General features: G+C 56.3%; 2 protein-coding genes across 5 annotated transcripts in view; both read left to right on the top strand.

Moving 5' to 3' along the window:
* The window catches only part of POLD1 (DNA polymerase delta 1, catalytic subunit), a 28,726-nt gene extending 9,751 nt beyond the window's left edge, over positions 1 to 18,975 (top strand). Inside the window, exons 3-28 of one of the 3 annotated variants that reach the window (XM_038528097.1) lie at positions 2,545 to 2,747; positions 3,104 to 3,217; positions 4,909 to 5,055; positions 5,135 to 5,260; positions 5,333 to 5,501; positions 5,588 to 5,669; positions 5,741 to 5,870; positions 6,381 to 6,547; positions 6,874 to 6,978; positions 8,779 to 8,919; positions 9,003 to 9,113; positions 9,557 to 9,748; positions 9,923 to 10,011; positions 10,086 to 10,202; positions 10,400 to 10,513; positions 10,824 to 10,971; positions 14,040 to 14,135; positions 14,248 to 14,385; positions 15,501 to 15,676; positions 16,010 to 16,162; positions 16,303 to 16,405; positions 17,250 to 17,382; positions 17,474 to 17,587; positions 17,966 to 18,018; positions 18,104 to 18,201; positions 18,797 to 18,975. In XM_038528097.1, the coding sequence (XP_038384025.1) occupies positions 2,545 to 2,747; positions 3,104 to 3,217; positions 4,909 to 5,055; positions 5,135 to 5,260; positions 5,333 to 5,501; positions 5,588 to 5,669; positions 5,741 to 5,870; positions 6,381 to 6,547; positions 6,874 to 6,978; positions 8,779 to 8,919; positions 9,003 to 9,113; positions 9,557 to 9,748; positions 9,923 to 10,011; positions 10,086 to 10,202; positions 10,400 to 10,513; positions 10,824 to 10,971; positions 14,040 to 14,135; positions 14,248 to 14,385; positions 15,501 to 15,676; positions 16,010 to 16,162; positions 16,303 to 16,405; positions 17,250 to 17,382; positions 17,474 to 17,587; positions 17,966 to 18,018; positions 18,104 to 18,201; positions 18,797 to 18,902 (3,325 nt within the window). In that variant the 3' untranslated portion in view covers positions 18,903 to 18,975. Of the gene's footprint in view, positions 1 to 2,544; positions 2,748 to 3,103; positions 3,218 to 4,908; positions 5,056 to 5,134; positions 5,261 to 5,332; positions 5,502 to 5,587; positions 5,670 to 5,740; positions 5,871 to 6,380; positions 6,548 to 6,873; positions 6,979 to 8,778; positions 8,920 to 9,002; positions 9,114 to 9,556; positions 9,749 to 9,922; positions 10,012 to 10,085; positions 10,203 to 10,399; positions 10,514 to 10,823; positions 10,972 to 14,039; positions 14,136 to 14,247; positions 14,386 to 15,500; positions 15,677 to 16,009; positions 16,163 to 16,302; positions 16,406 to 17,249; positions 17,383 to 17,473; positions 17,588 to 17,965; positions 18,019 to 18,103; positions 18,202 to 18,796 lie in introns of those variants that run through there. The other 2 variants (XM_038528098.1, XR_005354508.1) reach the window with 2 other exon arrangements.
* Positions 18,976 to 19,829: 854 nt separating this feature from the next.
* Positions 19,830 to 27,206, top strand: SPIB (Spi-B transcription factor). 2 transcript variants are annotated; one of them, XM_038528099.1, is made up of 6 exons: positions 19,830 to 19,894; positions 21,083 to 21,110; positions 22,875 to 22,947; positions 23,243 to 23,466; positions 23,844 to 23,994; positions 25,183 to 27,206. In XM_038528099.1, the coding sequence occupies exons 1-6, from the start codon at positions 19,872 to 19,874 to the stop codon at positions 25,479 to 25,481; spliced, it is 798 nt and encodes a 265-aa protein (XP_038384027.1). In that variant the 5' UTR covers positions 19,830 to 19,871; the 3' UTR covers positions 25,482 to 27,206. The 2 variants fall into 2 exon arrangements, with proteins under 2 accessions (XP_038384027.1, XP_038384028.1); XM_038528100.1 differs by lacking the exon at positions 23,243 to 23,466 and having other exon boundaries at positions 19,841 to 19,894.
* Positions 27,207 to 27,536: the final 330 nt, after the last annotated feature.

Below are 27,536 nucleotides of genomic sequence, written 5' to 3'. Positions count from 1 at the left end.
AAACTTATAGGAAGATCCAAAGAGTAAGAATAATGCAAAGAACACTCGTATACCCTTTACCTAGCTTCACGTTTTAACATTTCCCCTCTTTGTTTTATGATTTGCATGTACACAAGCTTCATTTTCCCCCTCTCTGCACATATGCGCCCTAAAAACTTTTTTTTTTTTTTTCAGAATAGCTTTCATACATCATGGCTATTTACCCTCAAATAACTGAGTGTGTATTTTCTTAGAATATTCTCTTATTTATTCATGGTGAAGTTACTAATCTCAATGGGCTTCACTTGAATATAGTCTTTTGTCAAACCTACTAGAAGATATATACTTTCTTTTTTTTTTTTTAATGGTGAAAAAATTTATGTTTAGATTTATAGCCGGCTGGACTCCGTTTAGATGATCCCAATTTTGTTGGCAACATCCAAAGCATCATAGTCAGGAGCCAGTCGAACATATGCTTTCTTCTCTCCATCAGGCCTGATCAAGGTGTTGACCTTGGCCACATCAATGTCATAGAGCTTCTTCACAGCCTGTTTGATCTGGTGCTTATTGGCCTTGACATCCACAATGAACACAAGTGTGATGTTGTCTTCTATTTTCTTCACGGCTGACTCAGTAGTTAAGGGGAACTTGATGATGGCATAGTGATCAAGCTTGTTTCTCCTGGGGGCGCTCTTTCGAGGATATTTGGGCTGCCTTTGGAGACGCAGGGTCTTGGGTCGTCGGAATGTAGGTGATGTGTGGATCTTCTTTTTTTTGTGACTGTGCACACCTTTCAGCACCACTTTCTTAGCTTTCAAAGCCTTTGCTTTGGCTTCAGCTTTGGGAGGCCTTCGGCGCCATCTTCGTGAAAGGGCGGATATATACTTTCATATCAATATATCTTATCAAAACCTACCGTAAAATAATTTCTTATGTGTTGCAATTAAGAAAACATATAAACAGGGGCGCATGGCTGGCTTAGTCAGAAGAGTGTGCAACTCTTGATCTCAGGGTCGTGAGTTCAAGCCCCACGTTGGGGCATAGAGCTTACTTAAATAAATAAACTTTTTTTTTTAACTTTTTTTTTTTTTTTTTAAGATTTTGTTTATTTATTCATGAGAGACACAGAGAGGCAGAGACATAGGCAGAGGGAGAAGCAGGCTCCCTGTAGGGAGCCTGATGGGGGACTCCATCCCAGGACTCCAGGATCACACCCTGAGCCAAAAGCAGATGCTCAACCACTGAGCCACCCAGGTGCCCCATAAATAAACTGTTAAAAAACCAATTTTATGAAAGAAAAGAACAAAAAAAATGTATACATTTGCTTTTTTTTTGTTGTGTTTGCTACATTGGATCCTGGTTTGGAGGGAAATACTATAAGGGAGATTTGGGGGGACAGAGTAATCAGGAAATGGACACTTTATGTTATTATTGAGTTGTTAAAAGTCCTGGATTTGATCATCATCCCATGCTTGCTTAAGAGAATGACCTCGGCCCCGGGGGAGGGGGGGGGCGCCTGGGTGGCTCAGTTGGTTAAGCATCTGCCTTTGGCTCAGGTTGTGTTCCTGGATTCCTGAAATCAAGCCTCACATTGGGCTCCCTGCTCAGCACAGAGTCTGCTTCTCCCTCTCCTCCCTGCTTGTGCACTCTCCCTCTCTCTCTCTCTTTCTCTCAAAGTATTTTAAAAGAGAGAGAACATGTCCTTGGGGCTCCTGGCTGGCTCCATTGGTAGAGCAGTGACTCTTGATCTCAGGATTGTGAGTTCAAGCCTTGTGTTGGGTGTGGAGCCTATTTAAAAGAAGGGGAAAGAGAAAGAATGTCTTTGTCCTTCAACAATATGTGCTAAAGTATGCAGGGATCAAGGGCCATGGTATCTAACTGACAGGCAACTAACTCAAATGACTGGGGAAATAAATAAGTGATGATGTGTGCATATCACATATAGGGGCTGATAAAGCAAATGTGGCAGCAAGTTGATACTTGGGGAATCTGGGTAAAGGGTATACAGTTCTGCAAATTTGAGATTATTTCAAAATAGAAAGGGGCTTCTGTTTTTGTTTTGTTTTGAAGGCGGATGGGAAGTCTCTGAGGTGTTTTGAGCTGGGAAGGGACCAGATCAGATTTGTCAGACCACTGCCTGGCACCCGATACAGTGTGACAGGCCTGAAGGGTGCCTCCCAGCTGTTTGTGGAACAAAGGCCTGGGCAGGTGGGGAGACATGCGGGTGATGACATCAGAAACAGAGGTTTATGGGAAAGAAAGGGATGTGCTAAGGGCCAGGTCTCTGGGTGGGTGGAGGGCATGCAGACAGGTGGCAGGGGGCAGGCAGACAGGTAAAAGGATATAGAAGGTTTGAACATGTGAAGAAAGGATTAAACTGAGATGGAGAGTGGGTTGTAATTATATTAACTACATGTGGAATGTGCCAGCACCCCGTGAGCCTGCGGGTGGAGTCGTGTTACTCCTGAGGCATTCTGGAGAATGAAAAGGCTCATGGTCATGGTGGGTGTATGTGGGGCCAGGAAGAAGGCAGAAACCTACCCCCAGCCCTGACTTGTCCAGCAGGATGGATGGGAAGCGACGACCAGGCCCAGGGCCTGGGGTGCCCCCGAAGCGGGCCCGTGGGGGCCTCTGGGATGAGGATGAGCCATTTCAGCCATCCCAGTTTGAGGAGGAGCTGGCCCTGATGGAGGAGATGGAGGCAGAGCACAGGCTGCAAGAACAGGAGGAGGAGTTGCTGCAGCCGCCCCTGGAGGGAGCCCCAGATGGTGAGACCTAGAGTGGGAAGAACACCCCTGCACCCCCATACTCGTCCTGCCTATGAACCGAGTCAGCCACAGAGCTCACCTGACTTCTGGCCCACTTTGAGCCCCACAACGTACTGACTTTTGACTTCTTGCCAGTATGCCACCTTTGTTGCCTGCAGCTCCAATTTGGACCCTGACTCTTGATCCCATAATCTCTCCTGAGTTACCTGCCTGAGCCAGAGCACCATGCCCACCTGACTTTCCTTTCACATATCAGATGCCACCTGAGAGGTCAGGGGCAGGGAGGGGGGGCATTGCATATTTCCAAGGGAGGACCACGACTCCATGTAGCCTGCTTCTCTCTCCCACCTGCCCAGGGCAGTTCTCCCCAACGGCCATAGATGCCCGCTGGCTTCGGCCCACCCCGCCCCCCCTGGATCCCCAGAAGGAGCCCCTCATCTTCCAGCAGTTGGAGATCGATCATTATGTGGGTGAGCTTGGTGGACAGAGGCCTGGTGGGTGGGAGGAGGGGTCCCAGGCTTTGAGGGAAGAGATGGACTCAGACAGTACCCATGTAGGTGGCCAGGGCTGTGGGTGACAGTGGGCAGCAAGAGGGAAGGGGGTATGCAGGTGGCCAGCAGGGCTTCATGGAGGTGGGGAGTTGTCTTCCAACTGAGGCTCCTTGCTGGGGGGAGACAGGTGTGGTTTGACACCCATCCATCCAGGAACAGCATCTGCACTGAGCCAGGCCCTGTTCCGGTCAGACCAGGTCGCTGCTCTTGGAGGCTCACCTTCTAGAAGGATAGGCAGAATAAAAAAGGAAGTGGCTACTCACATAGCCATGTGGGTTGTAAAAAGACATGAGGTAGGGTGGAGGAGCCAGACTGTGCATCTTGGGGGTCTGAGGAGGCTTCTTGAGGAGGCATCAAGGAATGGGGTGGGATGGGGCTGTCTGGGGGAGAGATTCCAGCAGAGGGTCCCGAGGAGGGAGCAGGTCTGGAATATTTAAGGAACATTGAGACAGGGGGGCAGGGGCAGGAGGGCATCTGAGGTCCTGTCTGCCAAGGCAAGGACTTGGGGCCTCCATTCTTAGTGGGCTGGAAAGCCTTTGGCCCTGGAGAGACCCATGCCACCTCGCAGGTTAGAAGCCTCCCCTGTAAGAGAGCAAAGAGACAAGCAAGCTCCAGGCAAGGAGGAAACATTGACAATCTTCCACGTATCTGACAAAAAAAAAACAGTACTGCGAATAAGTAAAGAACATTGAGATGTCAGCAGTAAGAAAAGGATCCAGTCTGCGAATGGGCAAAACACTTGAACAGACAGTTCACTCGAGGATACAGAGTGGCAGATAAGCACTGGAGAAGATGCTCAGTGTCACTGGCTGTCGGGGAGGTGCAGATAACAGCCACAGAGAGACCACACACACACACACACACACACACACACACACACACAATCACCCCAAGACCAAGTGCTGAGGAAGACACAGAGCAATTGGAATGCTTGCTCACAAACACCTGGTGGGAATGCTCTGTGTTACAGTCCCTCTGGGAAACAGCCTGGAAGTTTCTTAGAGTTTAGCGCCCCGCCCCCCCCCCCCCGCCCCGTTTCTTGAGATACAAGAATTACTCTACCCTTTTCATAGTACCAGGCAGTTCCACCCCTAGAGTGACAAGAACCAGGTTCCATTTATATGAACAATCTCAAAAAGACGAAAGTAGAACAATGGAGAGCGGACAGACCACTGGTGCCCTTGGTTGTGGTGGGAGGGGTTGTGGTTACAAAAGTACCTCCTGCTGGAGCTGTTTGGAGTGACGGAACCAGCTGGTACCCCGATTTTGGTGGTGGTTATGTGAATCTGTATGTGGTTAAAACTCATAACACTGCACGCACAAAGTCTTTTATTTAAAAGAAAAATTTTTGCCCCCCCCAAAAGGCAGGGGGCTCCCTCTAGCTGTACAGTGGCAAATGGACTGTAGAGGGACCAGCGGGAAGGTGGTAAAGGTGGAGCGAACAGTGTATATTAGCCTGGTGCAGGCAGAAGCACCCCAAGCTGCCCCTACCAGGGGCTGTGTTCTCAGCAGAGGGAGGCAAGCCTTTGAGGCCTGCCTCAAAGCCTGGGGAGGCAAGCCTTTGAGGAATCTGAGGGGGTAGCTCCTGCCTCGTCCTGTGATACCTGCAGGCCCAGCACAGCCCCTGCCCGGAGCACCCACGCCATCCCGCGACTCCGTGCCTATCCTGCGAGCCTTTGGAGTCACAGATGAGGGCGTGTCCGTCTGCTGCCACATCCATGGCTTTGCACCCTACTTCTATACCCCGGCGCCCTCTGGTGAGTGGCCCCAACCCACAAGACCCTCTCAGCCCCACCAGAGGCTCCCTGTGCTTCTGACCAGCCTCCCTGCCCTCAGGTTTTGGGTCCGAGCACCTGGGTGACCTGCAGCGGGAGCTGAATGCAGCCATCAGCAGGGACCAGCGAGGAGGGAAGGAGCTCACGGGGCCGGCAGTGCTGTCTGTGGAGCTGTGCTCCCGGGAGAGTGAGTGCTGCCTGGGGGGGCCCAAGTGGGGGAGGCTCCCTCCGGTCTGGTGCCAGCCTCATCTGTCTGCAGGCATGTTCGGGTACCATGGCCATGGCCCCTCCCCATTCCTGCGCATCACCCTGGCACTACCGCGCCTCGTGGCCCCCGCCCGCCGCCTCCTGGAGCAGGGCATCCGTGTGGCAGGCCTGGGCACCCCCAGCTTCGCACCCTATGAGGCCAACGTGGACTTTGAAATCCGGTACAACCCCCACCTCACTTCTGCAACCTGCACCCCCCCCTTCCATCCCCAGCCAGCTTCCACCCACTGATCCTTCCCCCTTGCAGGTTCATGGTGGACACAGACATCGTAGGCTGCAATTGGTTGGAACTCCCAGCAGAGAAATACATCCTGAGGCCTCAGGGGAAGGTGCGGGGCTCTGTGGGGGTGGGGTCACAGAGCGGGGACCCTGCAGCTACTGACATGCCCCATCCCTGTAGGCCACACTGTGTCAGCTGGAGGCAGATGTGCTGTGGTCTGATGTGGTCAGTCACCCGCCAGAAGGGCAGTGGCAGCGAATCGCACCCCTGCGTGTGCTCAGCTTTGACATTGAGTGTGCTGGCCGCAAAGGTCTGTCTCCCGGGCCTGGAGCTCCTCCTGCTCTCCCTGTAGATGTTAGTGACATGCCAGTCTTGCCCCCGGAGCCCCCATATTTCTTGAGCCCACTCGGGAAGGAGGGAGTAGACGTGAAAATGGACAGGTTATTGTAAGATTCTCAGTGGAAGGAGGATGGTGGTGGACAGTGACAGGGCAGCTCAGATAGGTGGGCAGGAAGGGCCTCAGGGGTGATGGGGTAAGATTTGTAAAGAAGGATGAGCAGCCTCCCTACTACCACAGTGGCCCTCCAGAGAATAGCAAGTGCAAAGGCCTTGGGGCAGAACCATCCCAGTCTGTGAGGGAAAGGGAGAGGGCCAGAAAATGAAGGCAGAGGGGAACCAGGGTAGGTTTTGCAGGGTCTGCAGGCAGTGGGGATAGAGAGGAGTAGACAGGCTGGGGAGATTTGGAGGTGCAGCCACCCTGATGTGTCATGAAGGAAAAAGAGGAGTCTGGTCCCCTGCATCCCCTTTCTTCCCTGTGCAGGCATCTTCCCTGAGCCCGAGCGGGACCCCGTGATCCAGATCTGCTCACTGGGCCTCCGCTGGGGTGAGCCGGAGCCCTTCCTGCGCCTGGCACTCACCCTACGGCCCTGCGCCCCAATCCTGGGCGCCAAAGTGCAGAGCTACGAGCGGGAGGAGGAGCTGCTCCAGGTGGCTATTGTTCCATGTGCCCTCATTCCCTCAGAACACCCCCCACCCCCAGTCCCCGTCTCCACATCCCAGGTTCAAGCCATTTTCTCTGGATGTTGAGATGCTGAGTTTTTGGGTTCAGATCCCTTTGCTGTGAGGGGTGAACATTTCCCCTCTGGGTTCTGTGTAACTTTCAGAGGCACCTGCCCAATCTTTCTACAGTGGGGAGGAGGGCTCTGGGGTTGTTGCTTTTGGGGGTTTCTGGAATGTTCCAGGAGTGGGGAAGATCCATGCCAGGGGGACGATCAGGATGACAACCAGGGTGACCCAATTGCTCCCATCCCCAGGCATGGTCAACCTTTATTCGCACCATGGACCCTGACGTGATCACTGGCTACAACATCCAGAATTTTGACCTCCCATACCTCATCTCCCGGGCCCAAACTCTCAAGGTAGGGCAGGCAGCCGGGGAATGCTTGCTTTCAGAAGCCCCACTGGGAGCTCAAGAAGTGGGTGGCCACCCTGCTCCTTCTTGCTGCCTCCTCCCTTGTGGCTCTCTCCCTTGGGTGGTCCATCTTGCTCTGTATGGGCAGCCTACTGCCCCCAGTAGCTCCGGATACGTCACTGAAAACCCAGCTCTGGCCCTGCCCCTCCCCTGCTCCAAGTCCAGAAGGTTATCATGGCTTTGGCAGAAGCAAGGAGGGCATTTGTGGTTTAGTAAGGAAAGGATTGTGTGTTTGAGGGGCAGATGAAGCGTACCAGGGTAGAGTGTCTTGTCTTCTAGACTTGAAAATACATCAGTAAAAAATAAGGAAAAGGAAGGGGGGTTCCTCGAAGCGTGTGGCAAAACCTTGGTGCTTGGGGTGTGCTAGTTTGCTAGGACTGCTGGAACCCAGGGCTGCAGACTTGGGTTGTCTCAAGCCCGAGATCAAAGCCTCACAGGGCTGGTTCTTCCTGAGGCCTCTCCTAGCTTCTGGTGGTCTCAGGCGTTCCTGGGGTGTAGAAAGTGGTCTCCCTAATTCTTCAGCCTGTCTTCCTTCTATGCATGTCTCTGCCCAAATCTCCCCTTTTCCTAAGGACACAGTCCTATGGGATCAACACCCATCCTGGTGACCTCGTCTTAACTTGGTCACCTGTAAAGACCTTATTTCCAAATGAGGTTATGTTCTGAGGTGTGGCAGGTTAGGACTTCAACATCTTGGGGGCTGTGCAGGAAGACACAATTCAACTCACAATGGGGTTATAGATTATATTGTATCCTTTCTTCCTTTTCCTTATGTTTGGTTGGTTTTGTAACGAAAAATTAAAAAAATAAAAGTCATGCTTGGGGCAGTCATGCTGGCTGGCTCAGTCAGTAGAACAAGTGACTCTTGATCTCAGGGTGGTGGGTTCAAGCCCCATGTTAGTCATGAAGCCCACTAAAAAAATTAAATCAAATGCTATTAAAAAAAAAAAATCATGTTTACAGCCCCCAACAGCTCCAGGAAGAAGTCCATCCCTATTGATCTGGCATTTGTGCACAGGGCAGCCTCCTCTCCCTCTGTCCCCTGCCCTGCTGCTCCACCAGCTCAGGCCTCTCTTCTCTCCTTCATGGACCTCCCGCCTCACCCCTCCCATGCCACTTTGTGTCTTGACCTCAGACCTAGCTCTCTGTGTGCCCTTACTGTGCTCCCATCTAGCGGCCCCCTGGACACCGCCTCCCCATGCACACACTGCCTCACCACTAAGTCCTCTAATCTGCTGCCCATCTGAGTGCAGCTTCCCAGCCACTGGGCACCATTCTTGCCCCCCTTAGTCCCATAGTCATCAGGCCTCTGATTCCTCTGATTCTCCCCATCCTGTCCTCCTATCTTTCACTTCTGGTCCATGCCTACCCGGCCCCAGAGGGTTTTTCTGCATCAGAACTGCCCCTGTGCCTGGGTGGCTCAGTTGGTGAAGTGTCTGCCTTTGGCTCAGGTCATGATCCTGGGGTCCTGCGATCCAGTCCTGAGTGAGGCTCCCTGCTTAGTGGGGAGCTTCCTTCTCCCTCTGCCTCTGCTTCTGGGGTCAAATAAATAAAATCTTAAAAAAAAAAAAAAAGAACTGCCCTGCTTCTGGCCACCTAGCCCTGGGCTCCCAGCAGGAAGAGAGTGGCATCATGGGTGTCATGACTTGCCTGGCTCTCCATTCCTGTGGCTCGGCCCCAGGCATCCCAAATCCGGCCCGGCCACTCCCCACTGTAGCTTGGCCCTGTCCATGTGCTTCATCCCCAGGTGCACACGTTCCCCTTCCTGGGCCGCGTGTCTGGCCTCCGCTCCAACATCCGGGACTCATCCTTCCAGTCCAAGCAGACCGGCCGGCGGGACAGCAAGGTGGTCAGCATGGTGGGCCGCGTACAGATGGACATGCTGCAGGTACGTGGACAGGACCGGGCTGGTGCCCCCACCCCCAGGGCTGCTGCCTGTGTCCCGGACCCACCCTGCACCTCCTGCCTCAGGTGCTGCTGCGTGAGTACAAGCTCCGCTCCTACACGCTCAACGCCGTGAGCTTCCACTTCCTGGGCGAGCAGAAAGAGGATGTGCAGCACAGCATCATCACTGACCTGCAGGTGCCTGGCCACGAGCCTGGGCCCTCCAACCCCTCCTGCTGCCTGCCCTGCCCTGCCCTTTCACCTCCACCTCCACCTCCACCTCCACCTCCTGCCCCTGACCTCCAATCTTATTCTTTTGTCTCCTCCTCTGACCTCAGCCAACCAACCCTTCTGACTTTCACCTTGACCTCTTGCTTTTGACTTGTGACCTCCCCCTGCAGATGTGACTCCACATTCCTGCCTGCTCCCGTGACCTCTGGCACTGCAACATTTATTCTACTCTCCTGCCCCCACCTCTGGTCCGTGCTCACCCTTCAGACTGTTCCCTCCTCCCTCTGACCCCTTCGGACTCCCTAACCCATCCCCCTGCCCACTCCGTGCCCCAGCCCTTGCCCTCTCCCTGACCCTGAGTTCCCGCAGCCACCCCCACGTCCCCTGATGCCACCGGTGCCTGTCCCCAGAACGGAAATGACCAGACGCGCCGCCGGCTAGCTGTGTATTGCCTCAAGGATGCCTTCCTGCCCCTGCGGCTGTTGGAGCGGCTCATGGTGCTGGTGAACGCCATGGAGATGGCACGTGTCACTGGAGTGCCCCTCGGCTACCTGCTCAGCCGCGGCCAGCAGGTCAAGGTCGTGTCCCAGCTGCTGCGACAGGTCAGCGGGCAGAGCTGTGGGTGGGCCCAGTCATAATGCGCCTCAGCAAACCCCCCACTCATGGCCTCTGGTCACTTGCCATGACAATCCGATGCTCTTCCCTGCTCCTCCTCCTTCCTCTCGGGGTCTGTCCTGCCCATGCCTGCCTCCATTTCCCGACTTCTCCCCTCCCAGGCCATGCGCGAGGGACTACTGATGCCTGTGGTGAAGACAGAGGGTGGCGAGGACTACACAGGGGCCACAGTCATCGAGCCCCTCAAAGGGTGAGGCCTCATGGCTGGGGTGGGGGTGGGGGGCTCGGGGTTCCTGGCCCTGACTCCCCCCACCGCCCTCCCAGGTACTATGATGTCCCCATCGCCACCCTGGACTTCTCCTCTCTGTACCCATCCATCATGATGGCCCATAACCTGTGCTATACCACACTCCTGCGGCCGGGGGCTGCCCAGAAACTAGGGTATGGCACTTTCTTCATTCCGTGTACCCCAGGGGCCATTTTCAAGGCAGGGCAGGGCTGGGGGCCCAGAAATTGTGGGGAGGGGCATAGAGGGGAGACTTGAGAGGTGGGGAGAGCCTGAGGGGTCTGGAGGAGGAAGAGATGGGGAGGCCAGGTTCATGCCCTCTCCACTCCTACCTCTGCATTCTCCGACCCAGCCTGACCAAGGATCAGTTCATCAAGACGCCCACAGGGGATGAGTTTGTGAAGACGTCAGTGCGGAAAGGGCTGCTGCCCCAGATCCTGGAGAACCTGCTCAGTGCCCGGAAGAGGTGGGTTCTTGAGCATCCCACCCACCCTTGCTCAAACTTGCTGAGGCACCTTGTCAATCCCTGTCCCTTGTGGGTCACCCCAGGATTGCCACGCCACACTTAACTGCAGCTTTGTGTGAATTAGAACAAAATGGCCCTCCAGACAGCTCCCATTTGCCCTCTTTGCTGGGCGCCTCTGTGCAGTGCACAATCTGGACAACTGTACATGGCACCCATTTCTAGAAAGGCACCCTGACCAGTGCCCAGGCCTCTCATCTTTCCCTGAGATCTGGGACACTGCATCAATGGCGTTTGCTTCCTGTCCTTCCAGGGCCAAGGCCGAACTGGCCAAGGAGACAGACCCCCTGCGTCGGCAGGTCTTGGATGGGCGGCAGCTGGCCCTAAAAGTGAGTGCCAACTCTGTATATGGCTTCACTGGTGCCCAGGTGGGCAAGCTGCCATGTCTGGAGATCTCCCAGGTGAGTGTTCAGTTTCTGCATCAGGCAAGGGGTGGGCAGACTACCCCTCCCTAGGAGAAGCAGGTGGCTGTGTGGCAGAGGTCCCGTTTCCCCAACTTGCTGAACGTCCTCTATGGGTCCAGCAGGTAGCAAAACGGATAAGGGTTCCTGCCCTCCTACAGTACACAGCCTCATGGGCACACAGATGGTGACAGCAGTAAATGCATATAGAAGGCACTTGGTGCCAAGGGCTCTGCAGACAGATGAAGCAGGGGAGGGACGGGGAGTGGTGGGGTGAGCAGAGGTTTTGTTCGTTGCTCATTCATTCCATCTGTCCTAGTCAGTCTGACAGACCCCACCCACCTCCTCCCCTGGTCCCTGTGAAGATGGGGCTACATTAGGCCTCTAGTCTAATGGGAGTACAGGGCCGTGTCTCCACTCATGGGGGCTAGGGCAGTGCCAGGGGCCCACCAATAGCATAGCCAGGCTCTGACGTTTGATGCACCGTGTGTGGTCCATCGCTGAGGGAGCTGGTGCAGGGGTGCATCCTCCCCGCTCAAGGTGGGAAGATGCTTGGAGGGTGCTTGGTCAGCGCTCTGCTCTGAGAGGGACTGCAGGCAGAAAAGCCTACTGCCTCCCTCCTTGCTGCACAGCAGTGTCCTAGGCCTGTTTACCAGAGGCAGCTCTGCTGCTTGGACAGAAAAACAGATCCATGGTTTTAACAGAGGATCTGAGTCTGTGGCTCTACCAAGCTGGGATGGTGGCCTAAGAGAGCCTTAGAAAGGTCTTCTTGTCCACCTCTGCCCCTGGGATTTGGGTCTTGGCACATTCCAGACTTGGTTACTTGCAGCCATGGGAAGCTCCCTTTGTATCTGGGCACTATGTCAGTCCTCATGTGGCTCTGGATGGAAGACTTGGAAGAACTGCCAGTGGCTGGACTTTTGGTGGGAGAGGTCTATCCACACACCCACCCACCTTCAGTTCAGGGGCTTCTCCCAAGACCACCCTCTCATCCAGTGATCCACTAGAAGGACTGAAGGAACTCCGGAAAGTCATCAGACTCACGATTATGACTTCATACAGTTAAAGGATAGGGATTAAAATCAGCCATGGGCAAAGGCATAGCGTTTCTGCTTCGTCTCTCACAGTGGAATCACACAGACCATGCTTATTGCTACTGGCATTGATGTGTGACAACACCCACAGAGGGTTTCCCACAAGGGAAGGTCACACGAGCCTCAGGTCCTGGGCTTTTACTGGAGCCATTCACGTAGGCATGGAGCATCTGTGGGACTGACCGTCGTTACTCCATGCCCTGCAGAGGTCAGGCTGAACCCGTGTGGCCCAAGGCCTCACTGTGAGTCATGTTGTTAGTGTAGTCCAAGGGCCTACATGAACAGAGACACCCTCTTAGCTGGACATTCCAAGGGCTTAGAGGTTCCCTCTATGAGCCAGGCCTCTTTTGGGGGCAAGGTTCATCCCACAGTGCATCCCACCTGTCCTCCAGTCATTGGCCTTCCATAGTTCCCCGGGGGCCTCCCCAGCCTCCATGGTGGAGAGAGGTGGGTGTTCAGCTATCAGACTCTAGCCCCTGAGACAGAGGCCAAGCAAGGAGGGTTTGGCTTTCCTCCCTGTGGAGCTCCCTCATCAGAACTGCTGCTTCCTGGTCTTATCTATCTTTTCTATATATATTTTTAAAGATTTTATTTGTTCATGAGAGACACAGAAAGAGATAGAGTCAGAGACATAGGCAGAGGGAAAAGCAGGCTCCTTGCAAGGAGCCCATGTGGGACTTGATCCCGGATCCTGGGATCAGGACCTGAACCAAAGGCAGACATTCAACCGCTGAGCCATCCAGGCATCCCTATTTTTTTTTAAGATTTTATCTGTTTATTCATGAGAGATACACAGAGAGGCAGAGACATAGGCAGAGGGAGAAGCAGGCTCCCTGTGGGGATGTGGGGCTCGATCCCAGGACCCCGGCATCACACCTTGAGCCGAAGGCAGACGATCAGTCACTGAGCCACCCAAGTGGCCCTCTTGTCTGTCTTTTCCTTGCTCACCTTCTCTCTGTCTCTCTGTCATGTTTGTTTCTTAGCTTCCTTCCTTATTGCTGTGTCTCAGGCTTATAGGCGCAGGGAGATGGAATAATAAAAACAAAATAAAACACAGAGTCGTTCCAGGAAAAGATGAAGGAAAGCCAAAGGAACAGATAGAATAAACAAGGGAAGTAGTAAAGTGGTAGATTTAAGCCCAGAGATGATCAATGATTAAACTAAACATAAGTCACCTAAATGCTCTAGTTAAATGACAGAGATCTGACTGGATCCAATCAAACCAAAACAGAAGAGTCACACCCATTCCTCCTTGGTTTGTGCCCCCCTGGCCCCCAGTGCCCCGGCTTCAGCTTCTTATAGATTTTTAGAAAGTTTCTCCATGAAGCTAGCACAGCTCCCTATGCTGCAGGACACTTAACAGCGTGTAGGCCATTTCCGGTTGCCCATGGATGTGGGGGTGTCAATGCTGGCTTTCGGGAAGGGGCCAGGAGTGCCAGTGGTCCTGTACCACAGAGCTGCCTGCAATGTTCCCACATGTCATGGCACCTCTGTGGAGGGAAGCGGGGTACAGATGGCCTCCTCTGGCCTCGGCCTCTCCAACACACATCTTTTGCAGTCATTCCTCTTCTGTGCCCAGAGCCTGGGGCCAGGGACCCAGTCCTTTCCAACAGATCGTTAAGAAGCAGCCTAGTAGCCCCGTTTTTTGAAAAAGATTTTATTTATTTATTCATGAGAGACATAGAGAGAGAGAGCCAGAGACACAGCAGAGGGAGAAACAGGCTCCATGCAGGGAGCCTGATGCGGGACTCAATCCTGGACTCCAGGATCATGCCCTGAGCCAAAGGCAGATGTTCTACCCCTGAGCCATCCAGGTGTCCCAGTAGCCCCATTTTGTAGATTTGGAAATCTACAGAGAGGTTGAGTGCCTTAACCCAAGTCCCCCCCCCCAGGAAGTAACAGAAGTGGCATCCTGAGCCAGTGTTCTGTGTAGATGGCTCCTGGGCCCTCACTGTGTGATTCTCTTCCTGACAGAGCGTCACTGGCTTTGGGCGCCAGATGATTGAGAAAACAAAGCAGCTGGTGGAGTCCAAGTACACAGTGGAGAATGGCTATAGCGCCAATGCCAAGGTCAGAGGCCGCCCCACCTGCTGCCTAGAGATGGGCCTGGGGCTGGTTGGGGGAGTACAGGGGGTTGGTTCCCATCTCCCCTTGCCTCCCAGTCACACATGCTCCTCCCCAGGTGGTGTATGGTGACACTGACTCAGTCATGTGCCGATTTGGTGTCTCCTCGGTGGCTGAGGCAATGGCCTTGGGGCGGGAGGCTGCAGACTGGGTGTCAGGCCACTTTCCCCCGCCCATCCGGCTCGAGTTTGAGAAGGTAAGTGGGAGCTTCTCTCAGGGCTTGGAGTGGGCAGGCGTGGGTCTCACAAGTTTTAGAGGGTCTCTGGGTCTTGGTGCCTGCAAGTTTTAAGAATGCATTTGAGGTTCCTCTGGTGTGGGAACCCTGGTGTTGCTCAGGGTCCCTCTATTTCAGGGAGCCCTGATCTGGGTACTCTGGGTATCCCATTCTTTACATTCATATGCCCCAATTTTGAGGTATTTTGCTGCCTGGATGCCCCAGAGTTTGAAAACCTCTAAAGCCTTGGGCTTTGCTACTACACAGGACAGTGTCTACTTTTTGAAAACCTTGTCAGTCTTAGAGTATCTCTGGTTCTGGGTTTGGGGGCTGCCTCGGGCAGTGGGAACCCTAATGGGGTGAATCCTAGATCAAGGCACCATTGCCCAGGGCTCCTTGGCTTCCTTCCAGCAGGAATCAGGCTGGGGTTTGGGGACTCACACTGCATTTTATTCCCGAGGTTCAAACTTAGGGTCAGGTCTTGGGTATACCTGCTCTCAAATTTGGAGCCTCCCAATTTTGAGAAGCCCCTACCTCAAGGTTCACACCGGGGCCTTAGTCTCAACTCCTTGAGGGGGTGCTGCGGTGTATCCCTGTCTGCCTCAGATCTGTCCCCTGATCCGATTCGGGTCTCTCCAGACTACACCCCTGTGTCTGGATCTTGTGTGTGTGTGTGTGTGTGTGTGTGTGTGTGTTAATATTTTATTTATTTGTTAATGAGAGACACAGAGAGAGGCAGAGACATACGCAGAGGGAGAAGCAGGCTCCATGCAGGGAGCCCGAAGTCAGACTGCATCCCAGGATCCTGGGATCACGACCTGAGCTGAAGGCATACGCCCAACCATTAAGCCACCCAGGCGTCCCTGGATCTCGTGCTTTAGGGCCTGTTTCTAGGTTTATCCCCATGTCTGATTCAGATCTGAGGCCCCGGGAATGCTGACAGTGTCCCTGGGCTCAGGCACTGGGGTCTTAGGGTCTGTGTCCCCCCAGAGTCCCCAGTCCCACATTGCACAGACCAGCCCTGTGTGTCCTCAGTTTCTGAGGGAAGTCTCAGGACTCAGGAAGCCTCGAGGGTCTCAGCCATGGGTCCCCCCCAGGTCTACTTTCCCTACCTGCTCATCAGCAAGAAGCGCTATGCTGGCCTGCTCTTCTCCTCCCGGCCCGATGCGCATGACCGCATGGACTGCAAGGGCCTGGAGGCCGTGCGCCGGGACAACTGCCCCCTCGTGGCCAACCTCGTCACTGCCTCCCTGCGCCGCTTGCTCATCGACCGGTGGGTGGGCCCCTGCCCCCAGCGCTGGAGGCCATGCCCCTCCCCCTCAGGCCCCGGAGCCCCGGCCTCCAGCCCCCTCCTCCCTTGGGGACACAGGTGTCGGGCCCAGGGCCCAGCTCATCCTCGGTGGTGGAACGGTGGAAAGAGTGTGGGGTCGGAACAGCTGTGGGTCGAGGCCCCGCCTCTGCCACCTTGCAGCCTGTGGCCAGCCACGTCCCTCCGCCTTGGGGCTCAGCCCCCAGGGCACATCCTGGCCCCCCAGCCTGGGGGGTGGGAGGGGTACCGGCCTGGTCCTTGGCGGCCACTAGGGACACCCCCATCCTGGCCCTGCAGAGACCCCGCGGGTGCCGTGGCCCACGCACAGGACGTCATCTCCGACTTGCTGTGTAACCGCATCGACATCTCCCAGCTGGTCATCACCAAGGAGCTGACCCGCGCAGCAGCGGACTACGCCGGCAAGCAGGCCCACGTGGAGCTGGCTGAGAGGTGCGCCCGGGGGAGGGGGTGTCGCAGCGCCACCCAGAAATAGGCCGGCTCCTGCCAGCTGGGCGCCTCTTCCTATACCCCCGCCCGCCCCCGCCATCCCACCTGCCCTCACCCGCCCGGCTGCCCCGATCTCCCCGCAGGATGAGGAAGCGGGACCCCGGGAGTGCGCCCAGCTTGGGCGACCGTGTCCCCTACGTGATCATCGGCGCTGCCAAGGGCGTGGCTGCCTACATGAAGTCCGAGGTCAGGCCCACCTGCCCGCTCCGCCCAGCTCCCCTCAGCTCTCACTTCTGCTTTCCAAGCCTGGTGGGGAGGGTGCTTCCCTCTATGGGCCCCACAGGGCCCTGAGAACCGCCCCCAACACACCCCTGGGAGTTGGCTCCCTGATGTCTTTCTCCCAGGCCTCTTATACCCTCTGGAGGTGGAGCCCTGGGCGATGGTGCTCCCTCCAGGATTCTCCCCATCAGGGTCCCCACTGCTGGATGCAGCCCCCACACTCAAAACCAGTTTTTTCAAAAATTAGACAGTGGAGGGAGCCGTGTTACTCTGACTCCCCCTTCAGGAGATCCAGCCTAGGGTGCGCACCCCATTTCCCCATACCTGTTTCTGTGTGTCTCTCTCCTTGGTCCTTGCTCTCTGACCCATCACTCTAGGATTCACATCCTCCCCCATTCCAACTGGAGGGTCCAGTGACCTTTGACCCCCCCACACACAGCCCCTTCCTCAGTTTCCAGTTCCTGTCCTGCCCCCCTCATCTTGGCTTCTAGCTTTCACCTCCAGTTACCATCTACCTTCACCCCCAACCCCGCTATGAACTCTGACCCTTGCTTGGGAACCTTTGGACTCCCACCCACAGACCCCAACCCAACATGGGTCACAGCTTATGGCCGGGGACCCCTCAGGATCTGTGCCACCATCCAGACCCATGCCCCAGCACGCAGGGCAGCACCCGTGCCCAGTGACTGCCCCACCCCACTACCCACATGCATGCCCGAGAGACCTACCATCCCCTGGCTCCCAGTGCCCTTTGGCCTGTGGCCTGCTGCTGACCCGAGGATGTGACCCCACCCGGATTCTCTGTTTGCAGGACCCCCTCTTTGTGCTGGAGCACAGCCTGCCCATCGACACACAGTACTATCTGGAGCAGCAGCTCGCCAAGCCACTCCTGCGCATCTTCGAGCCCATCTTGGGCGAGGGCCGTGCGGAGGCCGTGCTGCTGAGTACTGAGGGGGAATGCCCAGAAGGGGGCTGGGCAGAGTGGGACCCTGGGTCATGGAGGACACCCAGTCCACTGTCTGCCCTCACCTGCAGGGGGTGACCACACACGCTGCAAGACGGTGCTCACAGGCAAGGTGGGTGGCCTTCTGGCCTTTGCCAAACGCCACAGCTGCTGCATCGGCTGCCGGACTGTCCTCAATCACCAGGGTAAATGCTGGGCCCCAGACCCCAGACCCCAGGCCTCAGGACCCAGGCCTCAAGACCCAGGACCCAGGACCCCACCCTCCACCAGCTCCTCCATTGCTGAGATTCCCGGCACCCGCCCTACAAGCTGGCAGTGCCACCCGGATGGGCCCTGGCTCTTGGGTGGGGGCTCCCATTACAGGCACCCCCTTGAGGGTCCTGGGCCCCTCGCCCCGGGAGTTCCCCGGGGACTTTTCCCTACACACTTGCTCCCTTGTTCTCTTGTCTCCCGGGGACTTTCAGAGGCCGGGATGGGCAGCGGGTGGGGAAGGGGCAGGGATAGGGCAGCCTAGGCCCTGGCTGGGCCCCAGCTCCCCTGTGCCGACCCACCCCCTCTCCCAGGAGCCGTGTGCAAGTTCTGCCAGCCTCGGGAGTCAGAGCTGTATCAGAAGGAGGTGAGGGCGTCAGGGGGAGAGGAGGGGATGATGGGAGGAGGAGTTGACTGGGGCGGGGGCCCCCTTTGAGCCATCTCATCCCCAGGTATCCCACCTGAACGCCCTGGAGGAGCGCTTCTCACGCCTCTGGACCCAGTGCCAGCGCTGTCAGGGCAGCCTGCATGAGGATGTCATCTGCACCAGGTACACAGAGCAGGCCCGCCACCCTCGCTCTAGCCTGCCCAGGTCCCTCCAGGCTCCCAAGGCCTGTGGACCAGAGCCCTAACCCCAGGGTGCCAGGTGGCGCCCTGCCCCACATCACTGACTTTTCTCAGCGCCCTGGCCTGAGAGGCCTGTGAATCGAGCCAGGGCTCATCCCAGCCTTGGGGGCGGGGGGGTGCTCAGTGGGCAGGGCTCACTCTGCAGGCCAGCATCTGCCCAGGAAATGGCCACAGTTCTCTCTCTCCTCTTATACACACACACACACACACACACACACACACACACACACACAGCAGTCGGGCCCCCTCCCCCAGGGCAGGCCAGGCTTTCCCCAGGGAACAGGTGGGCGGGGCTGGTTCCCACGCCAGGTGACAGGTGATATACGGCTGGTGGCCCAGCGCTTCCGCGGGTACCCGCTGTTACGGCTCCCCCCATGCCCACTGAGCAAACAGCCTGCCACTGGAGGGGGGGCTGGGTGGGCAGCAGACGGGGACCAAAGTCCTGGGAACAGCCCTGGCCCCATCACTGGGCTGGGCAGCCGCCCCAGCCCTGACCCTGACCCCCACCCCACCTGCAGCCGGGACTGCCCCATCTTCTACATGCGCAAGAAGGTGCGGAAGGACCTGGAGGACCAGGAGCAGCTTCTGAGGCGCTTCGGCCCACCTGGCCCCGAGGCCTGGTGACCTCCGACCGGGTTTCCAGACGCCAGGAGGGCAGTGGTGGAGAATTAATAAAGTTCAGGCCTTTTGTTTCCTAGTGCTTTGTGGTCTCTGGTGGGCGAGGTCCACTGTCATGAACCTGGGTCTGGGTGGGTCATCTTCACTCAGCAGGGTCCCCTGACCCCCGGAAAACCCCCTGCTGACTTCCTCACCTCTCTTCCAAGACCCCTGGGCTCCAAGCACTGCTGCCAGCCCCAGGGAAGCCAGGCCTGCCTCAGTGTCCCCCTGTAACCCTCCCTCAAGCCCCTGGGTGAACATCTAACCACATATCCTGTGGTGCCTGGACTGCCCCACCCTTCGGGTGCTGACCTGTTTCCGCCGGGCCTGGGGCAGCCCCTCGCACGGAAGCTCCCACTCCCCGGCACAACCCAGGGGACCCCCCTCCCATGTTACACACCCACGATGTTTCCACCTCAGGGTCCTCATAGGCCCTGGGCCTGGGTTTTCCTCAGAGATGCCCGGCCCCCCCCCAGCCCAGTCCATGTCCACTCATGAGTGTCCCAGCAACCCCATCTGTGCTTGAGTCCCTTGATGGCATGTGCCCCCTGGTTCCTGGGCCTGGGTCCAGGGCCCCCCCACTATCATTACTGACCCCCACTTCACTGACTACAGGACTCTATGGCTTTTCTGCTTTCCTAGGGTCCCCCTCGAATCCAGTTCCTTTCCCATCTCCACGCCTCTGGGTCAGCCCCCTATTCCCACCCCAACTGTGGGGATCCCCAAATCCAGATGGCCCCTGGGCCTGCCCTCTCCACCACGTGACCAATGGGTTGTGCAATCCAGCCCCCTCCCCTGACCCTCCCTGAGGGGATTTTCGAGGAGGGCTGTGCTCTGTGCCGGCGGCACCCCTGCCCCCCCCAGGGGGCTGGGCCAAGGTATAAATAGAGGTGGTGGCTGCAGCAGGCAGCAAACCCAGCCCAGCACTACCCCACCATGCTTGCTCTGGAGGCTGCACAGTAAGTGGGGGTTCCCTAAAGGAAGGAGCCCCCTTGCACTTGGGACCCCTGCCAGGCCTCCCTCAGGGGCGGTGGTTGGCCCCACCCAGGGGGCAGGGGGCTGGGAAGGAAGGGGTCCACCCTCCCTTTTGCCCCTTCTAGATCTCTTCCTCCCGACTCTGCTGCCTTCCTCCATCCTATCTCTCTCTCTCCCTGACCTCAAAAGTGTCTCCATGGGATGCTTGCCTGTGTCCCATCTGGCTACCCGCCTCCCCCAGGTGGCTCTCCAGGCCTGACCATCCCCTGGCCGCCACCCACCACCCTCCCTATCCCCTCCCCGCATTGGGCCTCAGCCAACCTCTGGCCTGCCCACCACCCCCCACTCTGCTGCTCAGCCACCTCGTTTCTGTTTCTGGGCTCTACTTTCTTTTTTTTTATGATTTTATTTATTTATTTATGAGAGACACAGAGACATAGGCAGAGGGAGAAGCAGGCTCCCTATAAGGAGCCCGATGTGGGACTCGACCCTAGGACCCTGGGATCACCGCCTGAGCTGAAGGCAGACAGAAGCTCAACTGCTGAGCCACCCAGGCGTTCCTACTCTCTGCCTCTTGCTCCCTCTCTGTCTCTGTGTCTCTGTCCCAGTCTCTTTCCGGTTCTTCCTCTGTCTGTCTGTCTGCCTGTCTGTCTTGTCTCTCCTGCTGTCTCTCTGTCTCTCCCGCAAGCCCATCTTTCTATCTATGTGACTCATAACCACTCCCTGTACCTGCGAATGTCTCTCTCCACACTTTCCTCCCTTCTCTCCTGTCTTCTTCCTGTCTCTGTCCGCGGCTACCTCCCCTCGGCACAAAGGGGGGACCTGTTTAACCCACTCTCTCGAGGTCTCTGAAGGAGGCTCCTTCCCTGCCCCCACCTGCCCTCTGGCGCCCACACGGCCTCTCCAGGGACTTTCTCTCCCTCACTTTCCCTGCCCCCCAACCAGCCTCTGTCTATGCAAATCCCAGGGGAGGGGGGATATTTGCCTGCCCCTTCACCCCCACTTCCTGTCCCGCTCGAGTGTGGTGGGGCTGGTCTCATGCTGGGACACACAGCAGAAGAATTGCGGTGGTCACAGCTGCAGCCACCGCCCCCCCCAATGGCTCCCAACCACTCTGAGACTCAGGTGGCTGAAGGCACCCTTGACATGCTTCTGTGTCTCTCCCCTTCCAGGCTCGACGGGCCACACTTCAGCTGTCTGGTGAGTCTGGGCTCTGGGGGCCAGGGAGGGTGGGGGGACCCACACGGCCCACCTGGACCCCCTGCCTCAGCTTCCCCTTCCACTCCTTCCTGTCACTTTGTTTTTCTGACTCTCCCTCCATATCTCCCACCAGCACCCTCCACCTCACCTGACCCATGTCCTTCAGGGACCTTTCTGTGCTGGCTCTTGCCAGCTCTCAGGCTCTGTCACTTCCTGGCCCTGGGAGGGATGGGGGTCTTTGTGTCTTTGGCTCCGTGTCGCTTCCACATTCCATATTTATTCCTTCCTTCCTTCTCTTTTTTGCTAAGTTGTATTTTCAAAAATATAGTCTGTAATATTTCAGACACACAGAATACTCTACTCTCTACCCATAACCCACAACCCAGTCCAAGAATGAAAACCTCACTCCTGGGCTTGAAAGACCCCCCCCCAACTGCACCCCACCGCCCTCCTGTCTGGCCCTCCCCCAGCTTGACAAGTTTTGCTTTTTTTAAAAAAATGAGGGTATAACATACCAGTTGGTAAAGGGGCCAATCCTGCGTACAGCCCAATGACATTTTACATTATGCCTCCACCTGTGTTAACAGCTAATCAGACCAAGACATAGAACATTTCCACCCCTCTGGAAGATTCCCAACCAACAACCACCCCTCCCCCGTGGGCTGTTTTCCAACACGGGTTAGTTTTGCCTGGTTTTGAACTTGACATAAGTGCATCATGCAGGATGTCCCCTTTTGGGTCTGGCTTCCTTCGTCAACATTCAGTGTATGTCAGGCATTGTTTTGTTGTTGTTGTTGTTAAGTAAACTCTGTCCCCAACATGGGGTTCGAACTCATGACCCGAGAGATCAAGAGTTACATGCTCCATTGACAGCCAGGTGTTCCAGCCTTGGTTCTTTTTTTTTTTTTTTTTAAGATTTTATTTATTTATTCATGAGATACACAGAGAGAGAGGCAGAGACACAGGCAGAGGTAGAAGCAGGGTCCCTGCCGGGAGCCCAGTTTGGGACTTGATCCCAGGATCCCAGGATCACGACCTGAGCTGAAGGCAGATGCTCAACCACTGTGCCACCTAGGCGCCACCCCACCCCTCTGCAAACATACACACCAACATCACCAGTTTATCCCTTCTCCTGTCCATGGGCTATTTCTCCCTTGGGGCTATTAAAAAAGCTGTTCTGGTTGCTCCTGAACAAGTCTGTTTTGTGGACAAATGTTTTCAGACCCTTGGGGGAAAACCTGGGAGTGAAGCTGCTGAGATGGCCAATGTCTAGCTTTGGTCTTTATCATAATTGGTAAAACAACACATGATTCTTGGGAGAGATCAAATCGATTCAGAGGTGGTCAAGAGAAGCATTGAGACCTGCTTTGCCTCTGTAAAAACACTCCCGACCCCTGGGACAGGCGAGCCTGGGGCGATTCTTCCCCACTTTCCCTACCCCTTCCTGGGAGCCCACAGTCTTAGTGGGTGCCGGCTGCTGTGTTCCTTTTGGAGACCGTGGGTCTCGGGGTTTCTGTGTGTCTCTGCTTGTGTCTTTCATGGGGGGGGGGGCTTCCTGCTGTGTTGTGTCTGTCCCCTCCTTATCTCTGATTGTCTCTTTCCCTCTGTCTCTGGTGCCTGGTCATCTCCATGTCTCTTTCCTTCTCCCAGCTGTGTCCTCTTCTCTCCTGTCCCTGTCAGAATCCTCCTTGCCAGCCCAGGCTGGGGGTGGGGGCTCCTCAAAGCCTGGGATGACTGACCCATCTCCCTCCCCTACCCCATCAGTACCCAGATGGCGTCTTCTACGACCTGGATAGCTGCAAGCACCCCAGCTACCCCGACTCAGAGGGGGCTTCTGGTGAGTGGCCCTGCCCTAGCCAACCTCCTAGCCAAATGGACCTTGGGCCCATTTCTCAGATGGGGGAGCTGAGTCCTGGGGATGGATGTCAGCTAGTTCAGCAGGATAAGGCTAGCCAGGCCTAGAAGCCAGGCCACTAGACCTCCTCCCCTTCCCTCTCCCACCCACCCTCTTGCCCATGTAAATTCTGGGGTCAGAGATTTGCATGGCCCACAATGGCTTCTCTGTGCCCCCGGGGCTTCGAGTGGGCGGGGCTGAGGCCAGACCTGGCTTCTGACTCAGTGCCCTCCCCCAGACTCCCTGTGGGGCTGGGACCTCAGTCCAGCTGTCCCAGCCACCTCCTATGAAGCCTTCAACCCAGCTGTGGCCACCTTCAGCCACCCCCAGGGTGTCCAGCTCTGTTACGGACCTTCGGGACCTTCGACCTACAGCCCTGTGGGGAGCCTCGAGCCGGCCCCCAGCCTAGAGCCCCCGGGGCCCAGCTTCCCTGTGTACCCCACGGAGGACTTCACCAGCCAGGTGAGGGGCAGGGATACAATATGCCCATTGTTTAATTGAGGTTTACTAGGGGCCAGGAGCATGTTAAAGCCTCTGACAACCCTCTGAGGTTAATTAAGTACCAGGTTTACTTCAAACAGACCAGCCAACAGAAGCACAGATGTTAGGCTAAGGACAGCATAGAAGGCCACGATCTGTGTTGGGCAGGCTTTCAGGGAGGTGGCCTGGGCATCCTTTGGCCATGTCGTGGAGATCTGAACCAAGGCCAGAGTGCAGGCTGTCAAGAGAGTGGAGAGGGCCACAGGGGGGACCCAGGAGGAGGAAACTGAGGGAAGAGAGCAGAAGGAGGGAGGGTAGGGGGGGGTCCCTGGACTGCAGGTGATCCTGACCTTTTGCAGACCGTGGTCCCCCCGGCGTATGCCCCATACCCCAGCCCTGTGCTGTCGGAGGAGGAGGATCTCCTGCTGGACAGTCCCACCTTAGAAGTTTCAGACAGCGAGTCGGATGAGGCCCTCCTGGCAGGCCCGGAGGGGAGGGGGTCTGAGGCAGGTAAGTAGGAGCAAGTGGGGTGGGTGGGGCTCCAGATGGAGATGGGGGAGGGGCTGAAGGAACCGTGGCTTCTCTAGCACCTGCCCTATACTCTAGTGCTGAGGGCAGTTCCCTGTGACCTTGGGCAAATGACTCTACCTCTCTTTGCCTGAGGTTCGTGTCTATAGTGGGGTGACAGTGTTTATTACTGGTGGTGGTGGGCCGTGGGAAGGCTGGTAAGTAGGACCATATGGGTAAATGAAAGCAGTGCTGGGCATGGAGTGGGCAACCCAATCAGTAAGTCTTCACCATTACTGACATAATAGCAACAGACATAATCACCCTATCAACACCCAGCTATGGAACCCCTACTTCTGCCCATGTGCCTGTCCCCTGGTATGCTCAACTCCTGGGAAGTTAGGATCATGAGGTTTTTTTTCCCTGTCTGCCTCAGTCTACCATCTGTAAAATGGAGCAGCAGCCCCATCTTCTGGTGTTCTGATGGAGATGAAATGAGCTCATAACTGTTAATGCCTAGCACTGAGTGCTTCACAAAAGTCTGTAAAACACACACACACTCACAAGCCTCATTTATGGCTGACGAGACAGATGCCAGCTCAGAGAGGTTAAGTTGCCACCTGAAGGTCACTGCTGGAAAATGGCAGATGTCGGGTTCTTGTATCCAATGCCCTGCTATGAACAAACAGAACCCCCCCTCCCCAGCTCTGTGGGGCCCTTGCTGCTTGCAGGAGCCCAAGGGTCAGACCCCTGGTTCTTCCAGGATCGCAGTCCCCCTGCAGGCTGAGAAATGGCTAGGCGGATTCAGACCCACTTCAGATCTCTTCACCACCGCTCAGCGCCCTGTGATAAGCCTTTGAGGAGCACTGACAGCCCATTTCACAGATCCTCTCATCCACAGGCAGGACAGATGCGTATTACTGTGTGCGGGCCACGGCAGAGCAGTGGCATATACTGAAAGATAAACCAAGGCAGGGAGATGGGAGTTCAGGGTGACAGCTTCGGGGAGGGAGGAGAGCGGAGGGCCTCCCAGGGAAAGCCAGGCAGATGCCACCTCCCTGGCCCCAGTGCTCTGGGCCGCGGAGACTGAGGCTGGTCGGGGCCTCGGGGGAGGGCGCGAAGCGGGTGTGGGTGTGGGGCCGGCGGCCAGGGGCGGCCTCCCCTAACGCGTCCCCACCACCACCACCGCAGGGGCCCGCAAGAAGCTCCGCCTGTACCAGTTTCTGCTGGGGCTGCTGACGCGCGGAGACATGCGCGACTGCGTGTGGTGGGTGGAGCCGGGCGCCGGGGTGTTCCAGTTCTCCTCCAAGCACAAGGAGCTCCTGGCGCGCCGCTGGGGCCAGCAGAAGGGCAACCGCAAGCGCATGACCTACCAGAAGCTGGCGCGCGCACTGCGCAACTACGCCAAGACCGGCGAGATCCGCAAGGTCAAGCGCAAGCTCACCTACCAGTTTGACAGCGCGCTGCTGCCCGCTGCCCGCCGGGCCTGAGCCCAGGGGGGGGCTCTCAGGGGCTCCACGTCTGCGTCCTGTCGGCGTCCCCGCCCCCTAGGTCAGAGGACCCGTGGATTCCCCAAGCTGCGGGGAGGGGGGCTGCCATGATCCCTAAGCCCTGCCCAGGGTCCCTCTGGGACCCCTCCCCGCCAATCGTGTCTGGGGCTCCTCTGGGATTTCCTTGTCATGTTCTGGATCCCCAGGATCCTCATGTCGTGGGCCACAGGACCCATGGAGGACTATAATATATGTCTGTAGAGGGGTGGGCAGGACAGCACTTCCAGAATCCCAAGAGCTTCTCTGGGATCCCCTGGTACTGTCTGAGGTCGTCCAACCAAGCCTGGGACCTCTCTGAGCTCCTTTGTGCGTCTGAGATCCCTTAATCTCACCTGGAGAGGGTGAGCCCACAGATCATCACACAGGGAGGGGGGTACACTGCTTGTAACTCTAAGCCCTGTCCCCCCAGGGTCTCTCTGGGATCCCCTTCGCATGTCTGACGCTCTCCTGTCAGATCTGAGATCTTCTACTTATGTCTGGGGCCTTCTGGAAACTTTTTATGATGTCTCAGACCTCTGTGCCCATCTGTGACTCTCTTGTCCTGTGCCCCCAAATATGTCTGTCATCTTGAGATCCCCCAATTCTCTGGAACCACTGTGCTATCACTTTTGGTGTGTCTAGAATTCTCCAACTGCTATGCCCCTTTGGGGACCTCAGCAGACCTGAGTTTTCACAGGGATCCTCCCCTTCCTGGGGTGCCCTCTGGAGGGCCAAACTAGGGATCATTCTGGCCAGTCAACTGATTTCTGAGTGATCTTGGCAGCCCTCCCATGTCATCTCTAACCAGAGGTCTCAAATTGGTACCCCCACCCCCACCCCCTCTAGCTCCTTTTGGGGCAAGTCACATCTCTAGTGGTGGTTCCTTCTTTCATTCACTGTAGCATGAGGGAGATTTTGCAGATTCCTCTCTGCAGACTTTGCACAATCCAGCAAAGGTGGGCAGCTTTGCAGTGCAAAAGAGGCTGGGGGAGGGTGGTAGGACATCTGTTCTCCAGTCTGCCCCAGTCTCCGCCACCCCTGGGCTGTCAGACCCCCAGTGTCTTCTCTCAGTGCCTGGTGGCCCCCAGCCTTTTGCATTTCGCACCTGGTGTGAACCCACGAGGTGAAGCTTGGGCTTACCGTGAGAACTCTGCTTTGAGCCCTCTGGGGGTGTCACAGACTGTGGGCTAAGACACCAGAGTCCCAGGTCCTTGAACCTTCGGGGCTGGGGGATCTAGGGTGAAAGACTTGCTGCTTCTGGGCCTCAGTTTGTCCCTTCTGTGAAAGGGGAGAGGAGGACGAAGAAGATAGAAAAAATCCCTTGCAGCCCTGCTGAGCCTTTGATATATCTTCTGGAAATCTACCCACCACCCATTCATTGACGTCCAGGAGGACAAGGAAGGCACTTCAAGGACCCAGAGAGGGAAGAGGTCCTTATGGGGGTACAGAGCTGCTGGTAGCAGAGCCCAGGCTGGGACCTGCCCTCCAAAGGACAGCACACACACCCCCACCCTGGAATGGGGGCAGGGTGGAAGAGAGTGCCAAGGACAAAATGTCCCCAGGGCCTCCCCTTGCAAATGAGGTACCTTTTGCAAAAACTATCATCATCACCCCAAGTGTGGAATAAAATAAAATAAAATAAAATAAAATAAAATAAAATAAAATAAAATAAAACAAATCAAGGTAGACAGACCTCCTAGGACCCTTTGTTAGGGACGGCAATGCGGTCTGTCAGCCCAGGCCTGCTGACCTTCTGAGGCACTGCAGTGGCAGCGAGATGGACCATAGAGAGGAGATGGAAGAGGCATAAAAGCCGGACCAGGCTGGGGCTTGAGATGGTGGTCCGGTTCAATTTTTGTCTTTCTTTCTTTCTTTCTTTCTTTCAAAGATTTTTTATTTTAAAGCAATCTCTACACCCAACGTGGGGCTCCAACTCACAACACGATCAGGAGTCGCCTGTTCCTGCTGAGCCAGCCAGGAGCCCTCCCTCTCCTCCCCACCGTCTCCCTGCTTCCC

Source organism: Canis lupus, chromosome 1 (assembly GCF_011100685.1).
Source record: "Canis lupus familiaris isolate Mischka breed German Shepherd chromosome 1, alternate assembly UU_Cfam_GSD_1.0, whole genome shotgun sequence".
NCBI classification, from domain to species: Eukaryota; Metazoa; Chordata; class Mammalia; order Carnivora; family Canidae; genus Canis; species Canis lupus.
The sequence above is the reverse complement of the archived record's forward strand: the minus strand, read 5'-3'. Positions and strand labels throughout refer to the sequence as shown.